Source organism: Moschus berezovskii, chromosome X (assembly GCF_049115385.1).
Source record: "Moschus berezovskii isolate FMDL1 chromosome X, NW_MosBer_1.0, whole genome shotgun sequence".
Taxonomy (NCBI): domain Eukaryota; kingdom Metazoa; phylum Chordata; class Mammalia; order Artiodactyla; family Moschidae; genus Moschus; species Moschus berezovskii.
Window position 1 is genome coordinate 121,431,543 of NC_142488.1, and position 13,674 is coordinate 121,445,216.

The following is a 13,674-nucleotide window of genomic DNA, read 5'->3' on the forward strand; positions in this document are numbered from 1 at the left end:
ATGCGGCTGTAATAACTAAAAAGCCACTACAGTCTAGGACAGCTTAAAGTTAAAAGGCCTGTATTCCTTAATAAACCCAGAAAACTATAATAGAGTATTGCAGCACAGTTCAGTTCAGTTCAGTTGCTCAGTCGTGTCTGACTCTTTGCAACCCCATGGACTGCAGTTCGCTAGGCTTCCCTGTCCATCACCAACTCCCAGAGCTTACTCAAACTCATGTCTATCACAGTACAATGACTAATGACTGGAATTTTGTATTTAAATGATCAAGCAAAGGTTAGATTATGTTGAATATATGACTTAAAAAGACAGATGTTACACATACACAATTTGCATTCACAATGTTTAACCTAAAAATGTGAAATGCATTGATGTTTAAAACAATGAAGTTCGTAACATTATCATATAATAACAAAACAGCAACATTTATGAAGGGATTTATTAAGGGAGGAAGTGTGTGCAGATATCAAGCTAAACAATTTATCTAATTTCATTTAACTCTACTAATAATCTTAAGAGGTTTTAGTGCCATTTTTAACATTACAGTTGAAGAAAGTGAAAGTCAGAGAGGTTAAGAAACCCACCTGCAGCCACAGACAGAGAGAGCTAGGATTACAACTCAAGCCATTTCCTTAGCTATATACTATGCCTTTCAAAAAAACAAAAAACACACAAAAAATCATACTTTTCTTGAGGGCTCTAGATAGCTAATGATGATTTACTGTATTTTTGTTTTCCAAACTTGTATCGAACAAATATCTTGATTTATAAGCAGAAAGACCTATGATCTAAGAGTCAGGTATGATGTTGTATGTTTGTAAACATGCTCCATTTTATAAGGTGAATGTCAAAGTAATAGTAAAAAACAGAATGAAACAAAACCCCAAACCCCATGCACATGTCTATTAGGCCTATGTTAAAATCTCAGATCAGTCTTTACAGATTACAGATACTATTTTCAAGTGAATAGCCAAATAACAAAGAAATGGAATTTTAAAAATATTTTCTCTTACTTTATTATTTATATTAATATTTTAATATTTAATCACTTAATATTTGAAGTGATCATTGAAGATCTGGTTCTCCCATTTTCCCCCCACTTGTTTTGGAGAAATATAACATGCGACTAGGCCAACAGAGCATGAATGATTGGGGTAATTGCAGGGGAGGCTAAAAATTCAGTTAGCTGTTATACAGGATTTAGAACAATCTGTTCATCAGCTGTTCGAAGAGAGCTATGAGGGCATGGAACGCATGTGGGCATGGTGTGTACTGGGGGAAACAGGGGTGTGGTGGGGAGATGCAAATATAGGCAGTTATCCACATGAGAAATACAAGTGACGGTTCCTACTACTTGCACATACAAAGAAAGATATACAGTGACATCATTTACTCATGTAATTCTTTCTGCATAAATCGAATGTTTATTATTCATCTCTTCTTGCCTTAAGCCTATCCATTCAAGGGCCAGCTTAGATGTCACGTCTGCTTTGAAGTGTTCCATGATGCCCAAAGCTGATTGAAACTCATCCCCTGTTTGTGCTCCCATAGGTTTTCTTCCCTTTTACACATTTACCACAGCACTGACAATACTCTCTTTTATGATTAGAGTTATTTAAGTATGTGCTTTTTCCTCCCTCTATTCCACCATGAATTCCTCGAGGGCAGGAGCCTCTTTCTAATTTCTATAGCTCCTACAAATCCTAGACCAGTGCCCACCACATACAAGGCTCTGGGACAGTGTTGACTCAGTGGCACTGGCCTAAGAGCATGGATTATTGCCTAGCTTACCTGAAGGAGCATTTGTTCTCTTTCTTTTCTTGCTTGACTCCCCTCCATTCTCAATGAGGCCTTCTGTGACCAGAGGGCCACTGGCACTACCAAACTGCAGGGGCTCGTTGTTGTTGGCAGGGTCAAAGGGCAGCTGGTTCAACCCTAAAGAAGAAAAAGAAAGCCAAAATCCAGACTCCATTAAGGACTGGGATGTCTCTAGGTTTCATTGTATGAGCCACTAGAGGAAAACTGTCTATCTTAAGAGCTTGGCAGTAACAGGCAAATTCCTTAAAGCCAATTCGTTGCCCTCTACCATTTTTACAGATCTTGTCAATAACAGAATTAAAATATAGGATTTTATAAGACTCTGTCTTTTGTAAGAGCTGCAGCTCTGTCATTTGTAATATCCTTCTTGTTTCTTGGAAATTAACGTTTATGACCATAAATTAACATTATGGATATCACCTCCCTGAAAGAGATAGTGCTGTGTGCTAAGTTGCTTCAGTCATGTCCAACTCTTTGTGACCCTATGGACTGTAGCCCCTCCAGGCTCCTTTGTTCATGGGATTCTCCAGGCAAGAATACTGGAGTGGATTGCCATTTCCTTCACCAGGGAATCTTCCTGACCCAGAGATTGAACCCACGTCTCTTACATCTTCTGCAGTAGGAGGCAGGTTCTTTACCACTAGCACCACCTGGCAAGCCTAAAGAGCTAGGACCCTCTTTAATTATGGCTATGGATGGACATACTCTTCCTTTGAAAAGTTTGGTCACATATTTTTTTAGATTATCTCTTGACATTTTTTTCCTCTTTCATTGAAAGAATTGTTGAATTGATGCAGATGTAACATTAGATTGTGTGTGTGTGTGCTTAGTCACTCAGTTGTGTCTGAGTCTTTGCGACCCCCTGGATTGTAGCCCACCTATCCTGGTGTTAAAGTCACTGCCAACAATAATATAAGGATTTCCAAAAAAGAAAATTATAAGCAAACCAGAAAAGGAAACAAAGATATAAAACTTGTAAGGGAGTTATTTAGTAGTTGGAATGATGGAAAATTACAACCCAGGTTTGGGTAGTATTAATCCTAATCCTATCCTTGGGGACGACAGAGAATGAGATGGCTGGATGGCATCACCGACTCGATGGACATGAGTTTGGGTGAACTCCGGGAGTTGGTGATGGACAGGGAGGCCTGGTGTGCTGTGATTCATGGGGTCGCAAGGAGTCGGACATGACTGAGTGACTGAACTGAACTGAATCCTATCCTCTTCAAATGATCTCAGAGCATGGTCACTTTACTAGTCGCTACCACACAATATACGGAGAAGGCAATGGCAAGCCACTCCAGTACTCTTGCCTAAAAAATCCCATGGATGGAAGAGCCTGGTAGGCTGCAGTCCGTGGGGTCGCTATGGGTCGGACACGACTGAGCGACTTCACTTTCACTTTTCACTTTCACACATTGGAGAAGGAAATGGCAACCCACTCCAGTGTTCTTGCCTGGAGAATCCCAGGGATGGGGGAGCCTGGTGGGCTTCCGTCTATGGGGTCACACAGAGTCGGACACGACTGAAGTGACTTAGCAGCAGCAACCACACAATATAAAATGGCAAAAGGCATTTTTTTATTCCCAAGTCTTATATGTTTCAGTCAGGGGTGAACAGAGATAGTTTCTTACTCCTCTGGCAGCAGCACCTGGAATTTCAAGTGTTTCAATTAAAGCTTCATGAAATGTGGAATCAAGAGCTTTGTTAAAAATCCAAAGTTAGGTGATCTCTCCCAAGTCTTTTATCTACTGGTCCTCTAATCCAAGCAAAACCAATACAATATTGTAAACTAATTAGCCTCCAATTAAAATTTTTAAAAAAAGAGGAATCAAGTTGGCTTGTTATGGCTCACTCTTTAACTCTCAATTTTTCTACAGCCCACAGCTGTACAATTCTTAAGGAAATGTTGTAAAATGTCAATGAAAATTTAGAATCCAGTCAGCTAAAGGTCAACCAAATTTCAGTAAAATGAATGTTAAGGTGCTAACAAGATGGCTTTACATTCTTGTTTTTAATGAAAAGTATCTCTATGCTGTTTTCAGCCCATGGAACAAATACCAGTTGTTCTGCAATCAGATTCCACTCGAACACCTCCATTTAAATGTCTTCTGGGACTTGTCAAACATTTTCCTTTACATCATCTGAGTAACTAAGTGAAAGAATGAAAACTTGCTTCTGTATCTTAACCCAACCATTCACTGCATCCTATCCATGTCCTATTAAATCCCTACCATGACCAGAACTAAAGAAACAAACACCAATTGCTATGTGGCTCAGACTGTAAAGAATCCAGCTACAATGCGGGAGACCCAGATTCAATTCCTGGGTTGGGAAGATCACCAGGACAAGGAAGTGGTAACACACTCCAGTACTGTTGCCTGGAGAATGCCATGGACAGAGAAGCCTTGTGGGCTAGAGTCCACGGGGTCACAAAGAGTTGGACACAACTGAGCACCTAACACTAACACTAGAAAACATTCAGATCATGACCAAGACTATTTTCAAAGAAGATAAGTTTTTATACAATTTACAAATGAATGTATTTCTTGCACTTGAATAGTCACAGAGTTCAATATGATTAGTGTACTAAGACTTTTCTTGGTATTTCTTTCTGCGATATCAGGCTGATCAAAAGAAGTTCCATGGAAGATAGAATATTATAGTGGAAACAATATATGCTTCGAAGCCTGAGAGATTGGGGTTCAAATCCTGGCTCTATCATTTACTATCTGGGTGTGCTGTGCTTAGTCACTCAGTTGTGTCCGACTCTCAGCGATCACATGGACTGTAGCCCATCAGGCTCGTCTGTCCATGGGGATTTTCCAGAATACTGGACTGGGTTGCCATGCACTCCTCCAGGGGATCTTCCCAATTCAGGGATCAAACCCAGGTCTCCCACATTGCAGGCAGATTCTTTACTGTCTGAGCCTCCAAGGAAGCTCATAAATACTGGAGTGGGTAGGCTATCCCTTCTCCAGGGCATCTTCCTAACCCAGGAATTGAACCAGGGTCTCCTGCATTGCAGGCGGATTCTTTACCAGCTGAGCTACCAGGGAAGTCCTATCTGGGTAGCTTCTGGCAATTCATGCGATTGCCCTTAGTCTTACCTTCACAATGTGTAAAAGAGGAATGATAACACTTCAAAGGGCTGTTGCAAAGATAAGCAAATGTATATATATTCTAAGTGAATTAAAACAAACTTTTCCCCGGCAAGTTTGAAGTTTATAAGTAGCTCTTCGAAGGAAGAGATGTCTCTTTTTTTCTCTCCTATAGCCATATCTCTAGCATTTTGGTGCCTAGCACCATGCCTGGCACATAGTGAGTGTTGAATGAATGAATTCTCAATAGGGTGGGGTAGCTGACTCATTCTACGAACTCGTGTAGTTAGAATAAAGAATTAATGACACAGCTTAAAAGTTCTGATGCTGATTATATCAATAGTACTTAAAATAATTAAATTTCAAATGCATTTCCATCATTTGAATACTATACTACAGGATGGTAAAATCTTGATTGAAAGGAATGCATGGGATTAGGAGGTTTTCATTAATAATGATTAATCAGAAAAATTTTTCTTTTGCATTTGATAATTTCATAGAATAATATATTAGTCCATTTTTTCTGCCTTATTAAGTAGATAACTGAGGATCTTACAGAGCTTCAGAGCTATGAGCTGTAAAAGGAGGCTAATAACACTAACTCATGGGACTGTTAAAAATAAGATTACATGACATCATGTATGTAGAACATTCTGTATCACATCTGGCATATAGCAGATGCTCAATAAATATTAACTGCTAATTTCCATTTATAATGTCTTGAATTTTTGACGTAGAATGTGAGTAGATTGGTCTGAATTTGCCCTCCAAGGATATACCTCACTTTTATCATTGAACCTTTTATTGCTGTTTGTACTGTTTTCTAAAAACTGAAGGAGTCCAAGAACAAAATCTGATGAATTAAATGTATTTAGTTGTAGACATTTGATTATAACTGTTCTTCCCTTTTATTTACTCCCAGATGATAACTTCAGGGACTTAAAGTATTTTGTTCCCTGTACTAATGTACAGATTTTTGTTTGGCACTGAATAAGACTGAGATTTCTAGTAATTTCTGTGTATCTACCTCATAAATGATTCAAATATATGAAAATTCTGATAATGCAGCACACCATCTCAGCCTTGTTACTTATAGAAAAAGATCAAGGAGAGACATACCACCCAGAAGGCTCATCCATTGAACACAAATCCACATTTTGCATTCTCCAAAATCCAATACAGTCTCCAAAGATTTGTAGTTCAAGAACAAGAGCTATAGACATGGCAAATTCCTATGACACTAGCACTTCTTAGCTACTTTTATTGTACTGTTTCATTCCTCCTTAAAGTGGCATTAAATCAACCTATAAATCAGTAAATCAATAGGTATTTTTAGGATCTTTTCTGTGTCATGTATATGTGATCCACTTTGAGTGTGTGTGTTAGTCATTCAGTTGTGTCTGACCCTTTGCAACCCCATGGACTGTAGCCTGCCAGGCTCCTCCATCCATGGGATTCTCCAGGCAAGAATACTGGAGTGGGCAGCCAGCCATTCCCTTTTCCAGGGTATCTTCCCGACCCATAATCTCCTGCATTGCAGGTGGAGTCTTCACCGTTTGAGCCACCAGGAAAGCCCAACCCACTTTGAGAGTGCTATTTTAAATAAAATAGCCCCATTAAAACTATCTAAATTCTAGAAGGAAAACCACCATCACTTTATTTTCAAGAATTCTTATTGTGGAAATTTCAGTTATGGCTTCAACATAAAATATTAGCAATTATGTTATTTTAATTCTCACCCAAACTACAGAATTTATCTTTAAATATCTTATGGAAACTATTTCTACCATTTTTCTACTAGACATGATAGAACTATTAGATAAGGAAGATATTAAAAAAATATTAGATTAGGAAGAAACTTTCTTTTTCTGCACCATGCAGCCCACAGCAGTGAAAGCACAGAGTTCTAACCACTGAACCAGCAGATTTCCTAGGAAGAAACTTTTAGGGCTATCTATCATGGAGAAAGCAAGGAGTTCCAGAAAAACATCGATTTCTGCTTCATTGACTATGCCAAAGCCTTTGACTGTGTGGATCACAATAAAATGTGGAACATTCTGAAAGAAATGGGAATACCAGACCACCTGACCTGCCTCTTGAGAAACCTGTATGCAGGTCAGGAAGCAACAGTTAGAACTGGACATGGAACAACAGACTGGTTCCAAATAGGAAAAGGAGTACATCAAGGTTGTATATTGTCACCCTGCTTATTTAACTTATATGCAGAGTACATCATGAGGAACGCTGGGCTGGAAGAAGCACAAGCTGGAATCAAGATTGACAGGAGAAATATCAATAACCTCAGATATGCAGATGACACCACCCTTATGGCAGAAAGTGAAGAGGAACTCAAAAGCCTCTTGATGAAAGTGAAAGAGGAGAGTGAAAAGGTTGGCTTGAAGCTCAACATTCAGAAAACTAAGATCATGGCATCTGGTCCCATCACTGCATGGCAAATAGATGGGGAAACAGTGGAAACAGTGTCAGACTTTATTTTTTTGGGCCCCAAAATCACTGCAGATGCTGATTGCCCCCATGAAATTAAAAGACGCTTACTCCTTGGAAGGAAAGTTATGACCAACCTAGTTAGTATATTAAAAAGCAGAGACATTACTTTGCCAACCAAGGTCCGTCTAGTCAAGGCTATGGTTTTCCCAGTGGTCCTGTATGGATGTGAGAGTTGGACTGTGAAGAAAGCTGATTGCCGAAGAATTGATGCTTTTGAACTGTGGTGTTGGAGAAGACTCTTGAGAGTCCCTTGGACTGCAAGGAGATCCAACCAGTCCATCCTAAAGGAACTCAGTCCTGATCATTCATTGGAAGGACTGATGCTAAAGCTGAAACTCCAATACTTTGGCCACCTCATGCGACGAGTTGACTCACTGGAAAAGAGTCTGATGCTGGGAGGGATTGGGGGCGGGAGGAGAAGGGGACGACAGAGAATGAGATGGCTGGATGGCATCACCGACTCTGTGGACATGAGTTTGAGTGAACTCTGGGAGTTGGTGATGGACAGAGAGACCTGGCGTGCTGTGATTCATGGCGTCGCAAAGAGTCAGACACGACTGAGCGACTGAAGTGAACTGAACTGAGTTCATTCTTCTATGCAAAGAAGGAATCTTATCTATAGGTATCCTGACAGGCCTAAATCCAGGGAGTACTTCTTAGCTGGGGGCCATTCCTTGCTATGCTCTGAGGAATTCAGCTTGCTTTCCTTACCTTTTTAAAAGCTATCACTCTGTTTGGAGGGTTCTTTTCATCTCTCCCAAACTGTATGTGAAGTAGGATACGTGTGTGCGTGTGTGCTGAGTCACTTCAGCTGTGTCCAACTCTTTGCAACCCTATGGACCTAGTCCGCCAGGCTCCTCTGTCCATGGGGATTCTCTAGGCAAGAATACTGGAGTGGGTTGCCATGCCCTCCTCCAGGGGATCTTCCCGACCCAGGAATCGAACCCACATCTCTTATATCTCCTGCATTGCAGGCAGGTTCTTTACCACTAGTGATACATTTTGTTCAATTGTTAACTTGCTTAATGCCCCTAAAATGAGCATCAGTTCAGTTCAGTTCAGTCGCTCAGTCGTGTCCGACTCTCCGCGACCCCATGAATCACAGCACGCCAGGCCTCCCTTTCCATCCCCAACTCCCAGAGTACACTCAAACTCATGTCCACAGAGTCGGTGATGCCATCCAGCCATCTCATTCTCCGTCGTCCCCTTCTCCTCCCGCCCCCAACCTTTCCCAGCATCAGAGTCTTTTCCAGTGAGTCAACTCGTCGCATGAGGTAGCCAAAGTATGGCAGTTTCAGCTTTAGCATCAGTCCCTCCAATGAACATCCAGGATTGATCTCCTTTAGAATGGACTGGTTGGATCTCCTTGTAGTATAAGGGCATATGAGATGTCTAACTTTTTATGGACTCTACTGATAATCATTGAAAGAAAAACAAATGAGGGAGTCACCAACAATTAACAGAACAAAAAAATGTTCTAAAGTCTTATAAATTTCTTATAGTATTTGACCTTTTATTCCTGAGGATAAAGTTAGTAAAACGTTGATCCTTGCTCATTCATTTTTCCTCCCATCTTGTCTCCTCATCGCCTAACTCTACAAAATATACAGTTTGTCTCAAAGGAAGCATGGATTGATAAAGAAAAATAGATAATAAACACCAGTGTTATAGATTTCTGCTATTTCTGTATCTTAAGTTCACAGTTAAGTCCATGTGGTAATGTAATCTCATCTAAAACCAGGTTGACTGGTTTAGACTGTTACTTCATGTCATGTCAAAATACAGATTCTCTGACTTCATAACACATATGAGGCCACTTTAGAAAGTATGCATATTGTGGAAGGGTGGGGAGGGGGGTCCTTGTAGAACGACATTTATTATCCAATGGACCCTGGGGATTAAACATCTTGGAATGAAATGTGGTTCCCAGTGAATTGTCCAGTCTGCAGGTCAAGGAGTTCACATGCAATGATGTCTGCAATACAGATGCAAATGATTTCTGGGCTTTGTGGAAAGCACTGAAGAATTTCCATGATTTTCCTCAAAAAAGATCAATGATCTCTTTGTGCCCAGCTGCTGTAATTGTCACTGCCACAGTTTACTTTACAGAGCTTTCTACTATCAGGTCAAATTAAGACTAACTTTCTTGAAGCAATCTAACACTTTTAATGATTGCCCCAGGTTACAGCACCAAAATGTGACCCTGTGGGTCCCTGCCACTTCCCATTTGCAGCTGCAGCCCACAGACTTAAGGTGGTTCAATCTTAGCAAAAAGAAATACAATTCTCCTCTGGACTAGTTCTCTTTAAAAGAAAATGGTCAGGTCTTGAGAAATCTGGTAAATTCAATTCATGACGGCAATCTCCAGACAGACATCAATGTTGAAAAAACAGAATATCAGTTTTTGGCAAAAGGAGCATTATAGCTAATTTGTGCATAAAACAAATTTATGTAACCCGAGTCCTATTTTCCAACTGACTTCAGTTTAAAATCAGATATGGGACTCCATGCTAAAGGGGGAAAGAGGGTCTCCAAATTACTTTTTAATTTAAAATTCTTGAAGTAAGGAGGTAGAATAATAGCCAGGCCTTTGAGGTGCTGGCAGGTGCTTTTGTAGGATTTATCCATCCCTAGGAGCCCCTCCTCTTTCCTCAGTTGTGGCCTAAAAACCTCAGACTCCACATTTTTAACTCTTGCTACCCAGCAATTCTACCTGCTACTTCTGAGGGAATATTTACAATTTCTAAAAAGATTTGGACTGCAATATCACTCTCCAGCCACGGGAGTTAGCAGCCAAAACAAATGAACATTTCTCAGCTCCAGGTCTTAGCTGATGTCAAACAAATGAAACCTACTTTGTCAAGTTTGAGAGTTCAATATTCTGTATAAGTGGTTTAGCTGAAGCAAGGGTAGCTGTAAAAGATGAATGGGAAAATGAAGGGAATGGGGAAGCAAGGAATAAGAAAACGGCCAAAGTCCTCTTCTGCTAAGGAGCCTGTGTGCATGGTGGTGAGCATAAGCACTTCCAGAACCAAAATGATGCTTAAGTCACCTTTTTCAAGGTGTGATGCAGATCACAGATGGATTTTTAAGGACGGTGATCCTTCAAGCATGTTTTAATGACTCCCCAAACTCCTTGGTCAAGTCTTTCCTAATAAGGCCCTGCCACTCTGAGACTTGTCTCCTATGATGCCCCAGCTTATTCTCTACTCCAGCACTTCCTGAACTCTAATGGTCACACATGTTCCCCAGGGATCTTGTTAGAATGCAGATTTTGATTCAATAAGTCTGGGTTGTGTTCTGCTTTTCTTAGGTAGAAAAGGCTGACACTCTAGCAAAATGGGACTACCTAGCATTCACTGTGGAGAAGGCAATGGCAAGTCACTCCAGTACTCTTGCCTAGAAAATCCCATGGACGGAGGAGCCTGGTAGGCTGCAGTCCATGGGGTCACTACGAGTCAGACATGACTGAGCGACTTCACTTTCACACATTGGAGAAGGAAATGGCAACCTACTCCAGTGTTCTTGCCTGGAGAATCCCAGGGGCGGGGGAGCCTGGTGGGCTGCCGTCTATGTGGTCACACAAAGTCGGACATGACTGAAACGACTTAGCAGCAGCAGCAGCAGCATTCACTGAATCATTCCAGTTCTTTCCTACTTTCACAGTTTTGGCTCACAGTGCTCCTCCACCTACCTCCTGATTCCTAACCTTCAAAAGACTATCCTTCCTCTCAGGTTTATCTCAGATGCTATTTCCTTCATGATGCCTTCTCCAATCCACTTCCACCCAACCCAATACATACACAACAATGGAGCAGGGCCGCCAGGGAAACCACCATTCACTGACTGATAAGAATGTGTCCGACCCTGTTTACAATAGTTAGGACATGGAAGCAACCTTGATGTCCATCAGCAGACGAATGGATAAGGAAGCTGTGGTGAATGTACACAATGGAGTATTACTCAGCCATTAAAAAGAATACATTTGAATCAGTTCTAATGAGGAGGATGAAACTGGAGCCTATTATACAGAGTGAAGTAAGCCAGAAAGAAAAACACCAATACAGTATACTAACGCATATATATGGAATTTAGAAAGATGATAATGACAACCCTGTATACGAGACCGCAAAAGAGACACAGATATAAAGAACAGACTTTTGGACTCTGTGGGAGAGGGTGAGGGTGCGATGATTTGAGAGAATAGCATTGAAACATGTATATTACCATATGTGAAAGAGATGATCAGTACAAGTTCGATGCATGAAGCAGGGCACTCAAAGCTGGTGCTCTGGGACAACCCAGAGTGATGGGGTGGGGGAAGGTGGGAGGGGGGTTCAGGATTGGGGGACACATGTATACCTGTGACTGATTTACGTTGATGTGTGGCAAAAAACCACCACAATATTGTAAAGTAATTAGCCTCCAATTAACATAAATAAATTGAAATTTAAAAAAGATTGTGTCCTGTCTTATATTCCTTATCCCATTCTTCTATTTTCTAGTTATTATTCCCATTTACAACAAAGAAAGAACTTAAATTTCCCAAGGTCACACAGCTAATAAGCAGTATTACTAATAAACACCATTCTGACCTTCCTCAGGTCTTAATTTGCACTCTTCCTATGCATGACTTGTGTTATAGTTCTCTGAGTATTTGTCTTATTCTCCCTTCCCTCCTGCCTTAGCACATCACCACTAAGTTGTAAACTCTGTCAGGACAGGCTTTATGCCCCAGTCATATTTTAAAATCTCTCCTTATTCAAAATGCCTGGCATGGTGCCTTGTACAATATTATACAGACTCCAGAAATGTCTACAGAACTGAACTCAGCTACAATTTTGGGTACAATAGTTGTGCTGCCTACCCTAGATGCCAAGCAACTGGCTGCTAGGGCTGTTATGAAAGGAGAAAGACATGTGGTTTGGGGAGTTAATTCAGCATTCCTCATATCCCCTCTACCCACTCCAGTACTCTTGCCTGGAAACTCCCATGGACAGAGGAGCCTGGTGGGCTGCAGTCCATGGGGTCGTGAAGAGTCGGACACAACTGAGCGACTTCACTTTCACTTTTCACTTTCATGCATAGGAGAAGGAAATGGCAATCCACTCCAGTGTTCTGGCCTGGAGAATCCCAGGGACAGAGAAGCCTAGTGGGCTGCCGTCTATGGTGTCGCACAGAGTTGGACACAACTGAAGCGACTAAGCAGCAGCAGCAGCATATCCCCTCTATCTTAGTATCCCTGAAGACTCTCTGGGGAGTGGAGGTAGACTATCATACACTGTACTCCTGAATACAACTCTGCATAACTTCACTTTCCCTTTCCAAGAAGCAAAACAGTCCTTCTACTGACTAAGTCCTCTTTATAAGAAAACACTATAATAGAAACCCCATACATAGATCTTCTCTTAGTATTTCTATGGACACCAGGTTACAGATTCCTGCTTTACAAACTGCAGTCAAGGCAATCCCTAGAGATGAACCATCCAACACAAGAACCATTAGACAGATATAACCATTGAAATAGAAGTTTAAGTGAATTAAAATAAAAAGCTCAGTTCTTCAGTTGCACTAGCCACATTTAAAGTGCTCAATAGCCACATGTGGCTAGTGGTTTCTGTATTGCACAGTACAGTACAAAGTATCTCTATCATCAGTGAAAATCTTACATGCTGCTCTAGAGTCAGACCTGGATTCAAACCCATAACTTCTACATATTAGGTGTGCCTCTTAAAGGGGTATAAAACAAGTCACTTGGTTTCTCTGAGATCATTTCTATACTGGAGAATGGGGATGATAATGACTCCTCTTAGAGGGAAGTGAGGAAAATTAAAGGAAAGGATGTATGTCTAAGGTCTGTCACGTATCAGACACTAAATAAATGTGAGCTCCCTTCTTCTAATTCAATTGGGGATTTATAGGCATTTGCCCCCAAATTTGAATAGTGTGGCTCCTTAGGCCATCACACTATATCCTACTTATGGCTTAGAAGACGTTAGCTTTGCATTTATGTTATATCCCTCTTTTTCAGATAATATACAGCCATCAAGGTAAAAACATTAATACACAATGCTGGGAGTAGTAGCTCAGCTAATAAAGAATCTGCCTGCAATGCAGGATACCCAGGTTTGATTCCTGGATAGGGAAGATCCTCTGGAGAAGGGATAGGATACCCACTCCAGTATTCTTGGGCTTCCCTGGTGGCTCAGTTGGTAAAGAATCCGCCTGCAATGTGGGAGACCTGGGT

General features: G+C 41.0%; 1 protein-coding gene across 11 annotated transcripts in view; it reads right to left on the bottom strand.

The window, feature by feature from the left end:
• Window positions 1-13,674, bottom strand: part of ENOX2 (ecto-NOX disulfide-thiol exchanger 2) — a 299,140-nt gene that overhangs the window by 175,550 nt on the left and 109,916 nt on the right. For 8 of the 11 annotated variants that reach the window (XM_088834185.1, XM_055437789.2, XM_055437787.2 and 5 more), the window contains one exon: window positions 1,792-1,935. The exons of the other annotated variants lie outside the window; for them this stretch is intronic. Coding sequence is in view for 3 of the 8 variants with exons in the window: in XM_055437786.2 (XP_055293761.1) it covers window positions 1,792-1,935 (144 nt within the window). In the remaining 5 variants the exon portion in view is untranslated. The remainder of the gene's footprint in view (window positions 1-1,791; window positions 1,936-13,674) is intronic. 11 annotated transcript variants of the gene reach the window in all.